The 17392-nt window shown below is 30.8% G+C and overlaps 4 protein-coding genes across 7 annotated transcripts; 1 reads left to right on the plus strand and 3 right to left on the minus strand.

Moving 5' to 3' along the window:
* Nucleotides 1–2497: 2497 nt before the first annotated feature.
* On the minus strand, nt 2498–7731 carry LOC105256347 (ubiquitin-like modifier-activating enzyme atg7). Of its 3 annotated transcripts, none has more exons than XM_020029096.2 (9): nt 7368–7731; nt 5840–6072; nt 5170–5641; nt 4736–5055; nt 4350–4650; nt 3782–4129; nt 3521–3636; nt 3077–3368; nt 2498–2792 (listed from the first exon to the last, which is right to left on the minus strand). In XM_020029096.2, the coding sequence occupies exons 2-9, from the start codon at nt 6043–6045 to the stop codon at nt 2736–2738; spliced, it is 2112 nt and encodes a 703-aa protein (XP_019884655.1). In that variant the 5' UTR covers nt 6046–6072; nt 7368–7731; the 3' UTR covers nt 2498–2735. The 3 variants fall into 3 exon arrangements, with proteins under 3 accessions (XP_019884655.1, XP_019884656.1, XP_011264484.1); XM_020029097.2 differs by lacking the exon at nt 7368–7731 and adding an exon at nt 6584–6677; XM_011266182.3 differs by lacking the exon at nt 7368–7731 and adding an exon at nt 6369–6668.
* LOC105256348 (protein OSCP1) lies at nt 7552–9312 on the plus strand. The gene is made up of 4 exons (XM_011266183.3): nt 7552–7729; nt 8172–8491; nt 8572–8849; nt 8924–9312. The coding sequence occupies exons 1-4, from the start codon at nt 7618–7620 to the stop codon at nt 9285–9287; spliced, it is 1074 nt and encodes a 357-aa protein (XP_011264485.1). The 5' UTR covers nt 7552–7617; the 3' UTR covers nt 9288–9312.
* LOC105256350 (enoyl-[acyl-carrier-protein] reductase, mitochondrial) lies at nt 9309–11192 on the minus strand. Its single transcript, XM_011266185.3, has 5 exons — nt 10802–11192; nt 10470–10706; nt 10170–10391; nt 9864–10094; nt 9309–9785 (listed from the first exon to the last, which is right to left on the minus strand). Exons 1-5 carry the CDS (start codon nt 10991–10993, stop codon nt 9555–9557), a joined length of 1113 nt encoding a protein of 370 aa, XP_011264487.1. The 5' UTR covers nt 10994–11192; the 3' UTR covers nt 9309–9554.
* A 486-nt stretch (nt 11193–11678) lies between these two features.
* On the minus strand, nt 11679–17310 carry LOC105256346 (solute carrier family 12 member 9). 2 transcript variants are annotated; one of them, XM_011266181.3, is made up of 10 exons: nt 17000–17310; nt 16510–16784; nt 16298–16432; nt 14770–15107; nt 14184–14397; nt 13849–14118; nt 13559–13766; nt 12698–13486; nt 12197–12619; nt 11918–12116 (listed from the first exon to the last, which is right to left on the minus strand). In XM_011266181.3, exons 2-10 carry the CDS (start codon nt 16772–16774, stop codon nt 11918–11920), a joined length of 2841 nt encoding a protein of 946 aa, XP_011264483.1. In that variant the 5' UTR covers nt 16775–16784; nt 17000–17310. The 2 variants fall into 2 exon arrangements, with proteins under 2 accessions (XP_025265834.1, XP_011264483.1); XM_025410049.1 differs by lacking the exon at nt 17000–17310 and having other exon boundaries at nt 11679–12116; nt 16510–16774.
* Nucleotides 17311–17392: the final 82 nt, after the last annotated feature.

Below are 17392 nucleotides of genomic sequence, written 5' to 3' on the forward strand. Positions count from 1 at the left end.
ATATGCTTTAAAAAGTTTGATTTATTTCGAAATTTTTTTATTTCTTTTATTTTTTTCATAAAATCAGTAATTTCCAAGAAAAAAAAATATCTTATCGTCCACAGCACGATGCTAAATAGCATAGGTTTCGAATTACGAGAAGTTAAATTTTAAAATAAAAATAAAATTAGAACAAATGTTGGAAAAATTGGAACAAAAACAAATTTATAATAAAAACATAAAAAATGGAGTACACGTTTATATGAAAAACCCCCCTTAATTTGCGACAAAGAATTATTTCCTAAAATGTTTCGCACTTAAGAAACACTCTATATATATATATATATATATATATATATATATATATATATATATCACATAATATAATTTACATAATATATACATAATTAGGATGACTGTGGACCGGACGTCCTGCTTTCCGAGGACGCGTCCTCCTTCTCAAAGTGTTCTCTTATACGTCCTAAATTCCTTCTCTTCTCTAGAATGTTTGTCCTAGTTTCGCATTTATATAATATATGATGATTAAAGAGGCGTAGATATATACTTTATTCTGTTTGACTTGGCTTGTTAGAACCTCGGAAACTTTGAGTCGTATCGCTTAACGTTTACATTGTCCTAGTTTATTTTTGGCAATATTTACATACGTGAAAAAACGCGCACGCGGAATGTATCGTATACATTAAGTGAACATATCCAAGTGCGTATAAAAGATGTCAATATTTTGATCTAAAGAAAAAAAATACATAATTATAATTAAGAACAATATAATTATAATTAAATACAATTAAGACTTGGTCTCTGATTTTGCTCTTTTTGCCAAAAATGGCAATGTCCTACTTTTCTCCTCGTTGCTTAGTCGCATACGAAAAATGCGGTCATTCTACTTATAGGGGTATAAGTCAATAATATACACAGAGATATAACAGAGATTATTCATGCATATAAATTATATCACGTATATACTTTTGGAATCGTAACACTAAAGTGTATGTCGAGATATGCTCATGAAAAAATTCTCTTCTCTTTATAATCTTTATTTTTATAATTAGAAGTGCAAAGATACATAATGAATAAATCGAATTTTACGTGAAATTCTTTCAAAGATTCTGTTTTTATCTAGAAAAAGATATGATAACAGATTATTCATATATATTGAGGTATAGACTCCGATAGGAAATCGGAATTTTTGTGAACACCTTAATAGATAAGTAAATTCTTCATCAGCGCATAAAGTTCGATCAATTTCTGGACTTCTATCGCTTCTTATCTCAAAAGATATATATTTGTATAATATATATTATATTGTAAAATTGTGTTTCTAATAAAATAATTATTACAAAGAACATTTTTTTATTAAAATTTTAAATAGTTACATATATTTAACAATTTTAATATATAATATTCAATCAATAAAAATAGAAAAAAGAGGAAAAATATTTCGAATGTAAATAATCGAATCGTACATTTTCCTATCGATATAACTGTTGACATATATCTGTTTGTCGAAATTCTTATAGTTTTCTTTACAGCTGTTGCAACAAAATAACCGTAGTCGACGAAACAGAAAAGAAATAGAATTGGCAGAGAAGAATAAATATATATTTTAGGCAAACCCGATAAAGAACATTCATATATTTATATATATTACGTTCCTTATAATGGAAAGATAATATATAATATGTAACATGCGATAATAGAAAAATTCAAAAAATTTTCCGGGAAAAGCAGGAATGTATTCATATAAAAAAAATTATAATAGTTATAAAATTACGGTTCGCATAATAAAAAAAGGAGAAAAAGGAAGAACCTTTAACAATGATTAATTTTTCATGTTATAAAAAATATTGTTTGAAACAGAATTCCTTGAAATATTTCCTGATTAATCGTATAGAAAAGAGGAAAATAATTAGTTAAGCTTATAATGTTTACATGAATAATTTATTTTTAGTGACATAATACTTAATAATAATATTTAATAATTTATTTTTAGTGATATAATATTTAAGATGTGAGAAACACTGATGTGATTTATTTGAAAATATTTTCGAATTTTGCTATATATATGCCATTTTTACAAATGCAAATTCTTACAGGTACATCTTAATAAAAATATGACATAAAAAATCAATGTATAACAAATATTTTATGAAACGATAAAATGAACAACATTGATTAAATATGATAGTTATAACGATAGTTATTCCTTAACATTTTAGCAATAATCTGAGAATTGTTGTTACATATATATGTTATTACATAATTTATATATATTTTCTATTGAACCAGCTCTTATATTTAAAAAAATTCATTATAAAACTAAATTTAAAAAAACTGAAATTAAAAGTTTTTTGTTTTGTAAACATTATTTTCAGCAATATAAAAATTATAATATTTAAAAAAAGGCATAAAGAAATCAATATGTTAATAATACACATAAAGCCTTGAAGTAAACATACATATAAATATGCATGATGCATCAACTATAAGTAAAATGCAAAATTAAAGAAGCAGACTTTTTACTTACAGTATATCTTTCTTATGTATTAACAAATTTTTGTATTTAAAGCTTTTGATTTTATAGAATGTGTGTTACTTTGATGAAATCCTTTGGATGTTATCTTTCTTTATATTTTGTATATATATAAATATCATATATCATTTTTATATATAAACAGTGCAAATAGTTTGTATCTAAATTATGTTTCTTATGTGAATTTTTCCACTTTCCATATCATTTAAATTATAGTTTTTGCCTCTTCATCTTCACTTGAACTGTCCATTGTGTAACATAACTTAAAATTAAAAGATATATGCATATATGATATATGTATGTATATATATAATATAAAATCAAACGCAAAATTAGAATATTTAGAAATTCTAATTTAATTAATTTTTAAGAATTCTAATTGAAAATAGTACAAATATAAATATTTTAATGTAAATATTATAAACTGTGATTATAAAAAATTTTATAAGTCGATTCAAAAGAATGTTCAAAATATTTTTTATTTATATTTTTGCATATATTTATATTCTTAAAATGTTAATATTTAATCGGTTAATCAATACATACCTCATCCAAATTTGGTCTTTTCAATATTTCTTCAAGACCTGATAATTTTTCAAGATAGTTTGGCACATTGCAAGAGTTGAGTACGAAATTAAAACGACTATAGTCATACTCTTTAATTAAAGGTATAGAACAAGCTGTACAGGATGGAAATCTGTGTGTGACTGTCAGTTTCGTTTCATAGTTCCAAAGCGAACCCCGTATTGTATGAGGTATGCCACCTAATAATCCTATCGACGAACTATTCGCTTGACAATCATTGCTATCGTTATTCATAAACGCCCTAGCTGAAATTCTTGAAATTACATAAAAGTAGATGAATATAAATGTTTTATACAAGATCTATGTAAAAATAGATTAAATATTATAATAATAATTTATAAAATATATAAATCAAATTTTATATGAAAACAAAATTTATATAATATATTTATATATGTAACTTACCCTTCTGGATGTTGTGTTATGGCCACGAGTAATTCAACTGCTAAACCTGCAGCGATTTGCGACAAACCCGGTCGAGTGACGGTACATTGTTGATCAAGTGTTCTGTCCGTTTGTGACTAGAATAAAAATGAAAAATATCATAGAATTAAAAAAATTATATATTTTAAATTATCATATACCAATTTTATATTTTCATGTTAAATATTTAAAACCGAATATGTTTGAAATAAAGCACACACACACACACACACACACACTCACATTTCCGGGTTGAGTTACATCATTACAAAAATAACATCCAAGATCTCGTCCTACAGGATTTTGTATCGTTAGATTGGGTGCGACAATATCGTCAAGATCACGCGTGCCATGCCGTTGTACTGTATACGAATCAAAGCCTAAAGCAGCATTAATGGCTATTTTATTCATTTTGGCACATAAGAGGGTTGGCAGCCATCTGGCTTCACGCGAGTCCAATAACAAGAACACCACATCGTGATCGGCTATGAGTTTTTCCAATTTTCTCACAGCTTCCTTGGTTGTTTCCATCATGCTTTCGCCGACCACGTGACCTGGCATAGGAATATCCAAAACCACACCGTCTGCGATCTAGAAGATTAAAATTAAAGATTAAATTTCAATAAAGTATACATATAAATTATATATATATGTGTAAAAGTATGTCTTATATATTTAAATTTTAATAGATTTAAAAAATAAAGTCACAAGAGATTATTATACATATTATTATGAAATTATTTTTGTATAAATTTTTTCTTCATCAAAATATTATCATATAAACACATAAATTTGATAAAGGTACACTTGCCATGTTAGGACGTATGTCGAGCAAAGCATCTCTCGCGGCAAGCGCTTTGAATCGATGTTCCTTCGCATCTGTATATGTATATAGACTCTGACGTACTGTATTAGTAAAAGAGACATTAGAGCCGTCTACGAATGTTATAATAGTAACACCCCAGCCAACGAGTGCTCTCGCTACAGAACATCCTAATGTACCAGCACCCAACAGAAGGCATTTTAGACTATTAATCTTTTCTAAATTTAGTTTAGGGACAAGACGCCATTTCATCAATTTCAAATTTAAATTGACCGCTGCATCTGATAAACTAGTGTAACATATAAATATAAATATAATATTCATGAGTATCTATGCCAATGCTAGTTAATTCAATGAATTCAAAAAATTTTTACTTGATAGGATTCATGAACTTGGCTAAAATATCTATATTTGGACCCATTTTTCCATGTCTATTAGTTTCCCAACCTACTAAATGATCCTCAGAAATAGCTTTCCTTATACTTTCCACATCCTTAGCTTTGATTTTAAGTGTAAATACACGATCTCGCAGACCTTCTTCAAATATATTCTTTATAGCTACAACTTTAATATTGTGTGTCAAACAATATGTAGGGCAATGCCACAATAATAGGCACAAAAGGTTTCGCAAGGGCCATCCAGGTTCATTAGTTGCCCAAGGATCATAAAATACAAAATACACTTTAATCCCTTCCTGAATAATATTAAAGACAAATTTAATTAATTATTAGTACGTGTCTTATTCGATAAACGAACGAAATGAACAGTAAGAAAAAAAATAAAAATAAGTAAGTTCATGAAACTATACCTGTTTTGGATCTCCACGGCTATTAGTGTTTAATTTTATATATTCCACTCCTTTTGACAAATCCGCAATATTTAAATCATCCTCAGATACAAAAATTGCGAAAAAGTTCTTTGATTTTGCATCCAAGTGAAGGAAATCTTTTCGCAATTTATCTAATTGACTCTTTGTAAATTCAACATATATGTTCTCTAATTTAATCAAACGAATTTCTGGCAATGTGAAAGGAGTCGGATGCGCAACCCAATAAAAATATCGATACTTTTTCAAATCTGAATATGCAATCATAAAGAATATCGAGAGACGCCAAGGCTCTTGCAAAGCTGTACCATCTATAATGCTATCAATAATGCATTTGCCCATGGTGTCAATAAACTCTTCATGATTTATCTGTCTAAATGCTTCATAAGTATTTGTATTAATCATATATCCATAGCAAGCTACTCCTGAATTGTGAGAAGTTGTATCCAAATTTCTGAAACTCATCTAAATGAAGCCTCTTCTGATATTTAACAATTGATGCGTCGTACAATACAATTTATATTATTGTTAATGATTAATAATATTATACTACAGATGCAAATTGTATTGAAAAATAAATTTATAAGTAAATTAATCTATTTTTTATAAAAAGGATGGAAAACCTTCATTCTTATATTTGTATAATACTCACTCATTAAATGATGTACAATTAAGTGTCAAGTGAGTAGTGAGTCCATCATCTACATACTCATCAAGATCAAAACTTGCCCATAAATGTATCTTAGACTCTTCGTCTAATTTCAATTTGTCTATTTTTAATTCTGTAAATTTTGCCCAAAAAGTTCCATCTTTCATCACTGTCCTCAACTTTCTAAATTTTACCACTTCAGATGTCATCTTTGGTATTTAATGGTTTATTTTACTCTGAAAATTTCAAAAACTTGTGACATAAATACAGTTTATACAGGTTATATTATAAATTAAGTAAAAATAAAGTATATAAGTATATTTTTTGTTATAAATAACATTTGCTAGATATATTTTAAAATATACACACAGATTAATCTAAAAAACATATCTTTTTGTTACAAAAGTTATGTTATAAATATGGAAAAATGTTCTTTTCTACTTTGGAGCAAATTTATTAATTAAATGTTAAATATGACGACACATCAGCATTTCTAAAAATCTCTTAAATTGCGTTGAAAAATATAGCAGACCTTATTTTGATAGCGTGTGATTTATACAATTCCAAAATCTATTTTTTGCAACTACAAATTGACATCAACAAAAATATACGTATCAGAAATGTCCTTGTAAAGTAAACAATATTAACACACACTCAACTCATTATTCTTATAAAATTATACTAAAAGTAAGTGCAAAAAGAGAGCATATTCAACGAATAAAGACGAATATTTATGAAGAAACACACGTTGTTACGTGTTACATTCGTATGCTGCGTATTGCGAACCTCTTCCTATCTGAAGTTAGGTATTTTTCAGGTTAACGTATCACATGTGTTCGATCACGAAAGTGACCAACTTCAGATGTGAAAAGATAAACAGCAAACAGCTGTTGTATAAGAGAATATATATTCGCAAAATTTATCTGTGAAAAACTCTTTATGAATTCTCATAAATAAATGTATTGTCATAAATTCAGAATCTTTTCTAGGAAAAATTTGAGAACAATTAATCTTATTATATATTATTATTATAATATATTATTATTATATAATATATTATTATTATTACATTATACTTTTTATGACTGCATCATGATTAATTGTAATCTTGCTAATATTTATTGATTTAATTTTTAAAGAAGAAATTTATTTCTTAAGGTTTTGTCTCAATAGCATGTTTAATGTTATTTATAATTATTGTGAACTTTTCATTAAAGAATAAATTTTAGTTATTGAATACTTATATGACATAGAAAGTTTTTTTATTTAAATAATAAGAATAAAAATATAATTAATTAACAAAAAAGACAAAGAATAATGAAACAAAAACTCTTTTAAAGAATAATTGATAATTGAATAATGATTTTTTATTTTTTTGCAAAAAAAGAAAATCATAAGATTATCTTTAATAATCTTTTATCGAAATTTCGAAACGAAAGAACATATCACAGATAAAAAAATATACATAAAGCCTGACATATACATACTTACAGAAACAGCTGTTGTATAAAAAGACGTTCGCAAGATTTACCTGTGAAATTTTATGTATTCTATATGAAAATTCCAAAATCTTCTTGACAAAAATTCGAATAGATTATTAATGTTAATCTTGTGGATTCGCACGCGAATTTTTTCGCGCAGTCTCGGTACCGATCGCAACAATGGAAAGTATTATGTACGTTTATGTTGTCAAGACGACGCATCAATTTCCTTGCTCTTTACCACTTGTGTACTTGTCCGATGTATCATCCTAACAATAATCGCGCTCCTACGTGAAAAAAATGTCTCTACATTCGACACCTATTTTGTATTTAAACATGGGCGGTGAAATGCTGTATGTTTTGCGACAAAGGCTGAAGGCGCAAAAAATCGACGCCGACAAAACAATACAAGGCGAGGCCGCGCACGCTTAAAATATTTTGAAGATATAAATATATGTTTTGCACTATGTACTTTTATATAATTTGTATAATGAATTTTTCTAATCTTATAACAAATCTTTTATGTAATTGTATCTCATATATATATATATATATATATATATATATATTTATATCATTTATATATATATATATTTATATCATTTATATATATATATATATATATATATATATATATTATTTTCTTAAATGTCTTTAAATATTTCAAGATAAGAGTAAAATATTTTATTTTATTATTACTATTCTTTGAAATAATTAATTTTAAGTATATTGATGAATATTTATTAATTTTTTTGTATGCTCTATTATCTTAATGTATAATATTAATTTAGGAAGATTTTATAGATATTTATGTTTCGCTAAAATGCGCTAATTTAATTATAAATTAATTACAGTATTGGACGAGGTAACCGCCGCTTTGCTCAATCCCAAGATATTGTCATCGATATTCATAGAGTCGCCGATGATCGGTGTGTCACATTTACGCACCACCTTGGAAAGTGTCGTTCTCTCGTCCATTATGAAGCTAGACAGGACTAGTATGGACAAACTATTCGACCTGATGATTATGATGGTCAAGTATCAATTAAAGGCAGCTACTGGACCTAGGGAAGTCATTCTCATTATTTTGAATCACATCGATGCGATACGCGACATGGTCAGCGATGTGAATGCGCAAAAATGCGTCACCCTAGTACAGGAGATGGTCGTTGACGTGAGTATAATATCTCGTATCTTTAACGGGATGTACGAAGAACCAACGATGAACTAATCCAACTCCTTTCCAACGGGCAGTTCTACGGATGCCTGACTTTTGAAGAGATCTGGAATGCGCGGGAGAACTGTCTGAAGGAACTGGAATCATATCACGTGCGAGTCTCAATTCTCCTGCGTCGTGGTCTACAGAATGAGGACGCCAGCTTCAACCTCACGCCTCATGGGTACAATGAGAGATACATGGAGCACAGAGATACTCTAGGAGCCATGAAGTTGAAAGACGTGAGCCCTGAAACGTACGGTGGCGGATCCTTTGACACTTTTGGTGATAGAAAAACATTATTAGGCAAGAACATGTAAGACAAAGAGTATCCAATATTCGATTCTATAATATTGTGCTACTAATAATTATTATTTCATTATGTACTAGATACTTGCCGACATACGGTGTAATGGGAAGGCGAGATAGTCAACAGTTCTTGAAAGATTGCGGGGCGAAAGCAGAACTAGGTATGCTGGCTGTCCAGCTCGGGACTGAGGAGACCAATTATGAGAGACCATTCACGCTTAATCTACTTTCAAACGTAGACGAGGAGAATATAAATAACGCAAATAAGGAAATCGATGCTGAAGCAAACAATACTAAACGAAATAATGTAGAAAATGAAAAGCCGAAATTGAACGAGGATTATAAAGCTAAACTCGACAATGTATACGCGGATTTTTTCGAGGACGAGCATGAAACTTTAAAACGCAGCATGGATTTGCTGGATCTTCTTGACGAGATCGAATAATTCGAATTTTAACTGACGAAATCTGCAGTTGCAATTATATGTTCTATATTTTTCCCACATATTTATATATTCCCACTATTTTTGCTAAAGATAAATACACCTCTATATAAAGATTCCCCTATTTTACAAAAAGTGCATCAGTTTATGTGAATCATATAAAACATTACGCATATATTACAAAATATTGCAATGATTTTAAATGCATTGGTGAAAGTTCTGATACAAAAACAGACTTTGTATGTACAATACTGCAATACTAAAACAATTTTAAGATTTCGTCAAATCTAAGATGTATTTTACACCCGTTTTACCATCGAAACTGAGCGCTTTACTGATAGCTTCTTGATACTCGCAGAAGGGTACCAATTTATGTGGTGGTGGCTGCAACTTTTTATCTCTAAAGAGAGTCGCTAGATCTTTAAACATATCTTCTCTTTCCTGAGATTCTGTATTTGCTTGCGTCCAAGCTGTCATCCAAAATCCTTTAAACGATATATTCTGCAAATATATATGATATAAATTATATTTTTAATCTTTTGCAATGTTTGTACAATTTGCTAGATAGTTTATGATTACTTTAAAAATAAGCGAAGCTATTGGTATGGTCAATGGCTCCCTAGACATGCCTCCATAAGTCACCATAATACCATCTTGAGCAAGATGTCTCAATACTTCGTGCGCACTCTGCCCACCGATGCAGTTGAGAGCTAATCTAGGTGTGGGCAATTTTTTGCTTTTGAATATTTGTGTACCTCGAACTTCAGCTTCGGTCAAAACTTCGTCCGCCCCTAAGCTTGTCAGTTGATTCTGAATAGAGTTTGTTACATTATGTGTACAGTTATAATACTATAAGAAAATTATTACGATTACAATAATAAGTACCTTCAATTCCTGTATATTTGGTCTATCCCTAACAACACTGACAGACTTGTAATTCCATATTTTACATAATTGAATGACCAATTGACCAACTGCAGAGTTACCACCATTTTGTATCACAGTATCTCCAGGCTTCAGTGGAACAAAATCTTTCAGCATTCTGTACGCTGTACACGGATTCACATTCATCATACTAGCTGCAACTAGATCAACATCACTCGGCATCTGTCAAAATCAGAGGCTGAGGAATAATACAAGCGGCAAATATAATATGCTACAAGGTGTTGTGAGAATAATACGTACTTTCATGACATCTTTAAAATTATAATTAGCCAATGTTCTCCATGTTCCAAAATTGGGGCCATTTGGCACCACCTTATCTCCAATGCGCAAAGTTTGCACACTGGAACCAATCGCTACTATCTCTCCGACCCCTTCATTTCCTGGTATTGCTGGTAATGGAGGTCTGCTAGGATATTTTCCTTGTATCGTATTTATGTCAGCTGGGTTCACTGGGGCCAATAGCCATTTTACAGATACCTACATCGTAAAAAAGACAATTAAATTATGTAACAATTAGAAAATATTAGCAAAAAAAACTGACAGGGTATAATTAGTATAATAATGACATTTACTTGATCATTTGCTGGTTGTTCTACCGTTTGAGTGGTTACTTGAAGAACCTCGATGGGATCGCCATACTCCTTATACAATAGAGATTTTACGCAATCGGCGTTAACCGCTGTACTCATTTCTCGAATGCTCATCAATCTACTTTTGACTAATCGTGAAGTCAATAAAGCCAATTTGCCTCCATACATAACCATATTAATGAATCACGCTCTTGACGTTTGATAACGTTAAGCGCATTGATAAGATAATCTCAAATCACTCTAGCAATCGTTAATATTTTGCGAAAATTTAAACTTTGAAAAATTATATATCTTATTGAAGAAAAATAAATTTAAACATCAATTTCTCTCTTGTCAGAGAGAAGCTATAATCAGCTGTCACCTGTCACGCCTACTGCGCCTAGTATATTCAAGGTTACTTATAGGCGGGAGATGAGAAGATAATTAAATTCTTCGATTAGATTGATTTGTTTTAATCACAGTTTTTGGATCTTTAATAAATAAATATCAGAATTGTTTTCAATAAATTTTTATTTAAATGTTTTTGTAATTATTATTAAATAATACTTATGATAAAATATGAAATATGTATATAAAACAGTGAGAAATACAGAAATAGCTCCTTATGTATATATGGAAATATATTAAGATATCTCATATATTTACATGGTTTTAGAATCATTCATTGTTAAAAAATACTTGTTCTGAAAAGACCCTTATATAATACACTTGTTATCACAGTAATAAATTTTAGTATTAAGATGTCAAATTTGTTTTCGAACATGAGATATTTACTGATCTAAAATCCAATAATTATTGCTTTGTAATGTTATGTTACTATATATATTATAAAATAATTAACAAATTAATTAATATACATAAAATCAGAAAAAATACAATTATCTTCAATCTCTTTTTGTGCATTTGATATACACAAAATAAATACACATACATACATATATAGACATATACAAATATATGTGTGTATGTGTACAAAATCTCCTCTATGATATGACTGTGAAATTAGAATTTAATAAATCATATAATTTACATATTTCTCATGTAGATTTCTCCCTACTAGAAGATTTTGAATCTATTATCTATTTGAATTTATTTATGTTATAAAGTGGTCGATGTCACGGCACTAACTCCGTGCACCAAAACTGTCGGTGGTAAATCGACAGTCAATTCCGTCAACAATTGCAAATACTGTCGATACATGTCGTCTTCATCCCAGGTGCTGGAAGCTGGTGGTGCAGGCAGATAAATAAATGTCGTTGCAGTTTGAGAAGAATGTTGTCTTATCAGTTGATTAACGCTAAAAAATGAAATGAAAAAAGGAAGTAAGAGAAATTATTGCGAGAACAAATTGTAATCAGAAAATAAGTTGATGCTTACCCCAATATATAAGCTCGAGACATGTTGCTCAAAGCACTATTGGAATCGGTGCTTGGTTCATATTGACTTTTTGGTTCAAGCAGAGTCCTGCCCTTTAATCCTCGAACTTGCTCTCCCCATTCCGGGATTCTCTTAATCGACGCAGAAATTCGCAGCAAATTTAACGACTTTCGTATTCTATGCTCGTTTGAGATTCTCGGGAATTCACTTATCGAATTGTGAGAATCTGAGATACTTAGGCTTTCGGTACCGTCCGCGATTTCACAATGGAACACTCTGATATGTAAGTTCTTCCAACTGGGAACCATGTTGATGATACACGCGAGCTGAAGCATGAACAAGGACGTTGTGTCGAATGGATCTTGATCGGTCGGTTGAAAGAAATTGACCGGCCATACATCAATGTACTTTAGATTTGAATTTCTAAAAAAACAGACATATACATGTGATTATATAATAATGCAGAAGCAATGTTTTTTTTTGTGAAAAGTTTTTACTCACTTTGTTAACTGTGCTTTATTCAACAGATGAAAGTTTCTACATAAACACAGATTTTTCTTCATTCTCAGAATATCCGAGCACATACCGACATATTGAATAGAATCCAGATTCTTTTCACCCGTTGCTTGTCTCAGGGGAAATACAGCGTTATTCGGAAGTGTCGTGGTATTTTCAAACATCATCGTCGCGTATTGAGAATCAAGGAAAAAATTCCTTGGTGTTTCCTCGTCGTAAAAGCCGAGAACGATCGTGTTTGGTTTCATCGCTCCCATTCCGGACAGTCTTATTAAATGTTGCATGCCTTCGCGCACAGTTTTCGTTACTGTCAACTCAACAAAGGCCTTAACTCTCATATGGTCAACTAAACTTAGCCATTGCGGATATTCGTCTATCGTGGGATCGTTATTTTGGCCGGTAAATTCGCCGACCTTCACGTGGCCGATAACGTAAAGTCCGCCTTTCTTCAAATCATTCACGAAATCGATGAGAGGACAGGCAGAACGCGGGGACGCGACCATCAGTAGCATCTGTGGACGCCAAAATTTGACGTGATCCTTGCGCGAGTCCAACATTAACAAATATTTTCGGACTTGATGGAATATCAACGCCTGAGATATGCTGCCCCATGGAGCGTTTTTACTCGGCGAGAATAAATGCAGCACAATGATCAGGATTAAGCACAATATTATGCTGCTGGAAGCATAGATGCTGTTGATTACAAACATCATTATCAGCGTTCCGAGGAGACCTATAGTCGCCGTATGCCATGTAAAGTAATTAAACGTTGGTCTGCAAAAAAAAATTAGATTCTTGAGATAAAATTATACAAAATTATATATTTAAAAATATAATTATATGTACCTAAAGTTTGGTGCACTAGCGAGTTCCAGTCCAAGACACGCAAGATTGGTAGCGAGATAACTTAACAGAAATAGTACCGAATTAATTTGAGCGATAGTATTCAATGAACCAATGAGTAAAATCGTCTGAACCAAAGCCCACGAAGTTAAGACCGCTGCTATCGGATTGCCACGCCATGTACCTTGTATTATAAAATTTAATCCCGATCCTAGAAACACGAGAGATGAAACAAAAATTATTTAAGATATTTAAGAAGATTTCCATCTTTTATTTTGTCGTTAATTACTTACCAAATACATTATCCTTAGCTAATGCTTCCAATACTCTACTGGAACCTATCAAATTGCTTAAACCAGCGCTAAAAGTTGCTGTAAGAATGCCGACAGCGACAAATGGTGGCCAGAGATTGATTGGCATCATATATATGAAGTTATTTTGCAGTAAAAAGCGGCTGGTAGTAGCAGCCGTCAATACCGAGAGTAAAATATAGCACAGAAATGTAAATAATACCGCGGATAACGTTCCACGCGGAATATTTTGCCCAGGATTTCTCAGCTCGCCTGTTAAACGAATCGTTAAATGGATAAGTTAATTATATCACACATTAACGAATAATTTTATTTACCGCTCATATTTGCTCCAGCCATTATTCCAGTTACACCGCTGAAGAGTACACCAAACACACTCGCAAAATTCGTCATGGTGCCTCCGCTTGAATAATCGGCGCTATAATTCGAATAAAGATTGCTAGAAAGCGTAGAAGACACTAGACCTGTGTAACTTCCATTTACATGTTCCGTTATGTTTTGTACCAACGTATTCGCATCTGGTATTGGTATCTGAAGGGATATTCATTAACTTTGTAATTCAATTAAATATCTAAATATATAATATAAAATATATAAATATGAAATATATAAATATATAATAATTAATAATAATTAATTATAATTAATTATAATATAATATTAAATATTAAAAATTAAAATATTAAATATATAATAAATATAAAATATATAATATATAATAAATATTAAATATATAATATAAATATAAAAATTAAAATATTAAATATATAATAAATATAAAATATATAATATATAATAAATATTAAATATATAATATAAATATAAAAATTAAAATATTAAATATATAATATAAATACATTTTTAGGTTTATTATTATTATTATTTTATTGGAATAATATTTACCTCCATCGCGCCTTGTGTCAAAAAACTGATAAAAACGCTACTTAGACAGATGCAGACAACCGCCAAGATTGCGACACTGGTTTTCGCGAACATTGCAGCTCCGATTAGACAAACTACAAGATTAGCGGTGTTCAGCACGGAACAATATAAAAATCTCCACCATCGACCGTCCGGTATAAGTCCAGTTTTGCCGCTCAAATAACCAGATGGACCGAAATTTTCAACCAAACCCTCAGCACATCCAGAGATACAAAGTGCACTGGATACTATATTAGCTAAAAAGAAGAGAGTGCCAATAGAACCACCAAATTCAGGCCCTAATGTACGGCTAATCATAACTACATAAGAATTAATAGGAAAATATCCTTGACATTTTTAGATTCAATTTCCAAAGATTGTTATAATTAAATTAATATTTTGTAGATTTCTCTTTAGAGAAAGAATGAAAGTTTCTTTTAATTACATATTATAACATATTGGGAAATATAAGCAGAACATGTAAATTGATCTATTGATAAGCTATCTATTGATAAGCTCTCAAAATAACAAGTTGGCTGAATTGGCATATTTCTGATAAATAATGTATTATATATACAGGGTCTACCAAAAGTGTAGAAACCCCTAAATATCTCGGAAAATATACGTTTTACAGAAAAGTGTTTCCAACAAAAGTTGTAGGGTTTAAGAAGATCTATATACTGATTCTATCAGTTTGACCTTGGATGGCGTCGTCAAGGTCAGGTCAAGGTCACATTGACTTTTTTAAATGACACCCCCTACATTTGATTGCATATTCTTATAGCTTAATTCAAGAGCTTTCCAAAACACTATAATAATGTTCATTTTTATTAAGTACTTTGCGAGTTATGAGGGTTGAAATAATTTCTTAATTTTACATAAACCATAAAATATCTAGTAAACCATTCATTTTTCGATTATCTTACCTTCATACTTTTATGTACAAAATAATGAAAGGAATCAATTGGTGTAAAGAAAACATACAGTTGTTTTTAAGAAAAAATATGGAATTGTTAATTGCAAATTACATATTTTTTCTTAGAAACAACTATGTGTTTTCTTTACACCAATTGATTCCTCTCATTAATTTGTACATAAAAGTATGAAGGTAAGATAATCGAAAAATGAATGGTTTACTAGATATTTTATGGTTTATGTAAAATTAAGAAATTATTTCAACCCTCATAACTCGCAAAGTACTTAATAAAAATGAACATTATTATAGTGTTTTGGAAAGCTCTTGAATTAAGCTATAAGAATATGCAATCAAATGTAGGGGGTGTCATTTAAAAAAGTCAATGTGACCTTGACCTGACCTTGACGACGCCATCCAAGGTCAAACTGATAGAATCAGTATATAGATCTTCTTAAACCCTACAACTTTTGTTGGAAACACTTTTCTGTAAAACGTATATTTTCCGAGATATTTAGGGGTTTCCACACTTTTGGTAGACCCTGTATATATATATATATATATATGCCACTGTTGCTTGCGATAAGAAAAGGATACAGTAAGCACCACCACCTTCCACAGCGCCATTTGTCGAAATTGCACAAACAGAGGCGACTGTGAATAATAAAATACTGTACGCTATGAGAAATTGAGTTAGAGTGACAAATAATCCTGCATTGCCCACAATGTACCCTGTAATAAAATTATCTATGTTAATGACAGGTACTTGTGTATCATAGGATATCAAACTTTTACAAATTATTATTCACCCATTCGAATGAAAACCAAGGCACTGAACATAGACAAAGTAACCGGACTGAATACACCAGCAAAGGTCCCCAATGTACGGGTGCTGTCCACGCCAAGATTACCAAACTCGACATAGCCATCTCCCTCCGTATGTGTCCTTCTGATTTTAAAAATATTACTCAGTCGTTGAAACACACCTCTACCATGGATCAACGGGGCTTTTTCATTTGTAATCCTAACATTCACAGTGTCTGTGTTCGTGGAGCCAATTTCCGATGCAATCATCTCGAAATCGCTAGATAAATAAATTCAGCACAATTAATAATCACACAAAATCAAGTAAGAGAATCGTTCTTCTAACGTGTAAAGAAAAAATGTACACGTTGCAGTCTTCATCAACGATTCAACAGTTAATCATGTATAATGAATGTTGACAGATTTTTGGAGTAAATAGAAATTAAATTTACGACATCGATTAGAAACATGGCAAAATAATGGAAAATAACTTACCCTCTTTACTTGCATGCGTAAGAAAATATAAAAAAACATATGACCGAATTAGTCATATATCAAGTGTGATGTCATACATCGACCCAGCGTTCTTATGTCAAACTCGCGTCTCGATTTCAGGTTAATAAACTCGGGGTACACTTGACGTCATATACGTCTTCATGTCTGAAGGTGAAAACTCCCGGACTAGAGTGCACGGGGTGCACAATAATCCACGCAATCAATGCGCAATTGTCCAAGTTACAGTTGGACGCAAAGGCATCTACGACTTCCACTCTACAGTTGACATAACGCTCTCTCTCTCTCTCTCTCTCTCTCTCTCTCTCTCTCTCTCTCTCTCTCTCTCCCTCTCTCTCTCTCTCTCCTCCCCCCATCTTCTCTCTTTTCCTACCT

The sequence above is a fragment of the Camponotus floridanus genome, unplaced genomic scaffold (assembly GCF_003227725.1).
Source record: "Camponotus floridanus strain SB8 unplaced genomic scaffold, Cflo_v7.5 scaffold3, whole genome shotgun sequence".
NCBI lineage: Eukaryota > Metazoa > Arthropoda > Insecta > Hymenoptera > Formicidae > Camponotus > Camponotus floridanus.